This window comes from Euprymna scolopes, chromosome 15, assembly GCF_053919585.1.
Source record: "Euprymna scolopes isolate OS-2025 chromosome 15, ASM5391958v1, whole genome shotgun sequence".
Lineage (NCBI taxonomy): Eukaryota > Metazoa > Mollusca > Cephalopoda > Sepiida > Sepiolidae > Euprymna > Euprymna scolopes.
Window position 1 is genome coordinate 123437962 of NC_136496.1, and position 4527 is coordinate 123442488.

At 39.1% G+C, this 4527-nt stretch overlaps 1 protein-coding gene across 1 annotated transcript in view; it reads right to left on the reverse strand.

The window, feature by feature from the left end:
• The window catches only part of LOC145294104 (dual specificity protein phosphatase 6-like), a 43619-nt gene extending 42098 nt beyond the window's left edge, over positions 1 to 1521 (reverse strand). The window contains exon 1 of the mRNA XM_080141177.1: positions 171 to 1521. Coding sequence (XP_079997303.1) covers positions 171 to 552 — 382 coding nt within the window. The 5' untranslated portion in view covers positions 553 to 1521. The remainder of the gene's footprint in view (positions 1 to 170) is intronic.
• Positions 1522 to 4527: the final 3006 nt, after the last annotated feature.

Below are 4527 nucleotides of genomic sequence, written 5' to 3' on the forward strand. Positions count from 1 at the left end.
AAAGTAAATAAAATAAAATCTGACTTTGTCACTTTTGTTACGTTTCAGTGGCATTGTATACCTTATTGAGTGTGAGAGAAAAAAAAACGTTTTAGACAATTTTTGACAGAAGGTTCTATACATGAGTTAATATATAAACGTTGGATTTCTATTTACACAAAAATACGTACCTAATAAATAGCATGCTGAACAGCCCTCTTGTCGAAGTTTCTCCAGCAACAAATTTAGAAAGCTGGATGGATTCTCGTTTAAGTCCGTCGAGCAGTCATCATAAAGAACCACTTTATGAGTTTTCCAATACCTTTTGAACCGTTTTTTGGCGTCTTTGTTGTGTATGATACCAAGTACGTTAAGGGTACCGGTCTTGAGGCGCTTCTGCAGGAGGGCAGGCATGGATATATTGATCGCTCCGATAATATGTCGACGGGCGAACTCGCACTGACTTCGGCAATCCAGCAAGGGCAATTCGTGGCCTGCATTCAGCTGGGCCGTCAGACCCTCCGGGGTAAAATAGTCGTCCATTTCACGGTGTCGACTTTCAAGACAAGGCATCGGAAGTATAGGACAGCGTCCGGGTTTCAAAAGACGAATTAATAACAATAACGAAAAAAAAAGTAATAATAATTACTTCCAGTAGGTTTCCTTTTTTTTTTTTTTTTTTTTTTTTTTTGTCTCCTTGTTGCCTCTTTTCAGGACAGAAAAGAAGGGGTTTTATATCCTAGATCTTTTTTTGTGTGTGTGAGATTACGTTACTCGGATGGCATTCTGTAGGCTATAACTCAGTTACCATATCCTCCGTGCTGTTAAAAAAAATCCGCGAATGTAGTACATCCATTAAGAAAAAAGTTAACAAATAGTTTATTTTATTTTATTTTTTTGTTTTTCGTAAATAAAGTAATTATATTTGTTTCGTTCTTTCTCGTAATTCTTCTATTTCTCAAACTTAAAGTATGGATTCTTCGATAGATTGGCAATTCTTAATCTTCTCTGTCAATTTAGCCAAAAACGAACATCGCTTTTTTTAATGATGTATTTTTGGCGGTTTTAAAGACACTATGAATAAAAATCCGTGTCTATTTGCTTCTCTAGTGTTTTTTAGTTGTTTTTTTTTTTAAGTTCTGGCTTAGCGACCGTATGTAAGAAAGTTTGTATTTCTATATGTCTATATTGAGGGCTGTATTCCTGGGCTGTCCGTGCGTATGTTTGTGTGTACACGCACACTACTTCAGCATGACTGTTTGAGACGCTGGATGTATCCCCCAGTTTGTACTCTTTTTCACTAAAGCTTTTTAAAAAGGATCTCTGCAAGTAAAGTAAATACGCGCAGCCAATCAGAAAGCGGCAGCAAAGCTCGCTCATAATGGAAGCCCCGCCTTCTCTACGTAACGAAACGCATAGCTTATAAGGCTAAGTTAATCTCTCTTCGTGTGATAATTCTCTCTCTCTCTCTCTCTCTCTCTCTCTCTCTCTCTCTCTCTCTCTCTGTGTTTTCATCACTTTATTCAGTAAACACCCGTTTTATTAATGTATTTTTTCTTTCTTTTCCGTATTACATCTGTGTCTATCTCTCCTCCCCCACTCCCACCCCCTCTCTCTCTCTCGCCCTCCATTACTCTCTCTCTGTCACGCACGCATACACGCATTCATTCACCGATTCTTCAATTTATTTTCAGTCATGTCTTCTCCCTCTCTCCTATCCCTTTCACACAACAGTCTCTCTTTATTTTTCTCTTACATTTATTAAAGCTTTTTCTCTTTTCGTAATATTGTCTTCCCTTCTCTTTGTTTGTCTTCCTCTCTCTCTCTCTCTCTCTCTCTCTCTCTCTCTCTCTCTCTCTCTCTCTCTCTCTCTCTCTCTCTTCTCCTTTGCTCCCTAACAGGCGCGCACATACTCAAACACACGCACACACACAGACACACACATTCCTTGACAGTTTGTGCTTTTTCTTTCCAGTTCCGTCTTACACCCCCCTCTCTCTTACTTTCTCCCTCCTCCCCCCTCTCTCTCTCTATAGATAGATAGATAGATAGATAGATAGATAGATAGATAGATAGATATATTTCTCATATATATGTGGTTGTGTGCGTATGTGTTTCTCTCTCTCTCTTCCTCGCACACACAGACACAGACACACACACACTTGACGTTTCTTTTATTACTTTAAGTTCCTTTTCTCTCCCCACCCTCTCTCTCTCTCTCTCTTTCTCTGTTCATATATATATATATATATATATATATATATATATATATATATATATAATGTATATATATATATATATATATATATATATATACTTTTTTCTATCTCTTTTTCTCTCTTTGCTCTCTTTGTTAATGTTTCTATTCTTTCTCTCATTAACTCCCCCTCCTCTCTGTTTCAGACTTAGACACGCACACACAGACACACACATTCCTTGACAGTTCTTTCTCTTTTCAGTTCCGTCTTTTTTTCTACAATCCCATTCGCAACAGAATACTCTACTCTAATATTCTGACACACATACGCAAGAAGCACGCAACTGAGTGACGCATATGCCGTACACACGCACTTCACTTCTGTAGTCGGCTTAGAATAGTAGGAAGGGTTTCCCTGAACGCAACACACACACACAAAAACACAAACACACACACACACACACAAACACACACACACACACACACACACACACACACACACACACACACACACACACACACACACATGGGAGAAGATAAAGGGATGTGTGGTATATGTACGCGAACGTATCTGCATACGCCAGGAGTGTAGGTGTGTGTATCTGTCTGCATATGCGGTAGTGCGTGTTAAAGTGTGTTTGCGCGCGTTTGCTGATGGTGTAAGAAACGGCGAAGAGGTGGTAGGTCGGACGTCATTATTATTCTGTGTTGTGGGGCTTTCTTTTTCAACACAACCAATGGGTTGGCGTAGTAAATTAATGCTTGCTGACACCGCCGACAAAACGAGGGAAAAAGAGAAGGTGCGCGCCGCGCGTATGTCCTGTTGTTGTTGTTGTTGTTGTTGTTGTTGTTTGTGTTGTTGCTGTTTTTGTTTTTGTTGTTGTTGGAGTAGACACTGAGGAAGATGGCTTTGCCTCTGTTGACCTATAAATTATGTCTTTCGCGTCTCTGTATTTTTTTTTTTACTAGTTCATAGCGTACTTTTCCCCCTATTTACTTGGCTCCCCACGGGGCAGAGTTAGAAACAAGGTCGATTTTTAATGTAGAGAAACTCCAGCTCCCTCAAAAATGGGCACTTTGCATAAGAACAAGAATAAAAACTGTCTTGGTAAGGAAGGATTTCTCCTCCACTGACCGAGAGCAAAAAAAGATGAAGCAACATATACTACACTGTGATCTTGGTCCGAAGGCCAGACAAACAGTACTTTGCTTTTCTCCTTCTTCTTCTTCTTCTTCTTCTTCTTCTTCTTCTTCTTCATCATCATCATCATCATCATCATTATTACTCCCTCTAAGGCTACTTTCTCTCGCTTCCTTTTTAATCCCTCCTTTCCTTGATTCCTAAGCTGGCGTTTTTTATTTATTTATTTTTCGCTTTGCAAAAGTTTTTTCTGCCTGTGATCTAATATCCCCTATTTTACCTTCTTTTTCTGTTCTTTTTTCTCTTTGTATCGCCCAATCCCACATATTATCCGTTTAACACCCTCCCCCCATTGTCTTATTCAATAAGTAAGTGTTTAATTCAAGTTAAGTGCTTTCACGCTATCTTTAGATGAAGAAATGTAAAGAAAAGAGAGAGAAAAAGAGTTTATGCGAGAAAGGGACAGAGTTAGAGAGAAAATAGAAAGAAAGACAAAGAGAGACAAACAAAGAAAGAGAGAGGAGGAAAGAGACAGAAAGAAATAGACTCAGTGGAGAGGGGAGGTAGAAAAGGAGCAAAATAACACACACACACATATATATATGTGTGTGTATGCATATATATATGTGTGTGTGTATGTATATATATATGTATGTATATATATGTATGTATATGTCTGTTTTTATATATATATATATGTGTGTGTGTGTGTGTGTGTGTGTGTGTGTGTACAGAGAGAGAGGGGGGGAGAGAGAACTTATTGGGGTACATAATTATTCGGTCGTTGCCTCTTTTTACTTGCCTTTCCACGAGGGCAGAGTTAGCCAGAAGTTGGGTCTTAATATGGGAGAAATCTAGCACTTTGGATTGAGACATTAAAATTGCTTCGGTCTAGAAAGACTTCTGTTGTGCAACTTGTGCACTGACCGAGTACAGAAAAACATGAGAACAGACACTACCCTTTGCCAGTTCGCATCACGTGCACTGGTTGTATATGTGTTAAGTATGTTGAAGCGAAGCAAGTTTCCAACTTGTTGATGCGTAAGGTAATATTTTATTCACTTTTCTCTTCTCGCGAAGAGTGGATGTGACCCAACGTCGGTGTAACATGACGAATATTACCCCCACCCTTCTTCACAAAATGGAAAAAGGCACCCTGGATGACTGCACGGTTTGCCTAGATCGGTATAACTCGTTGACATTAAACCGG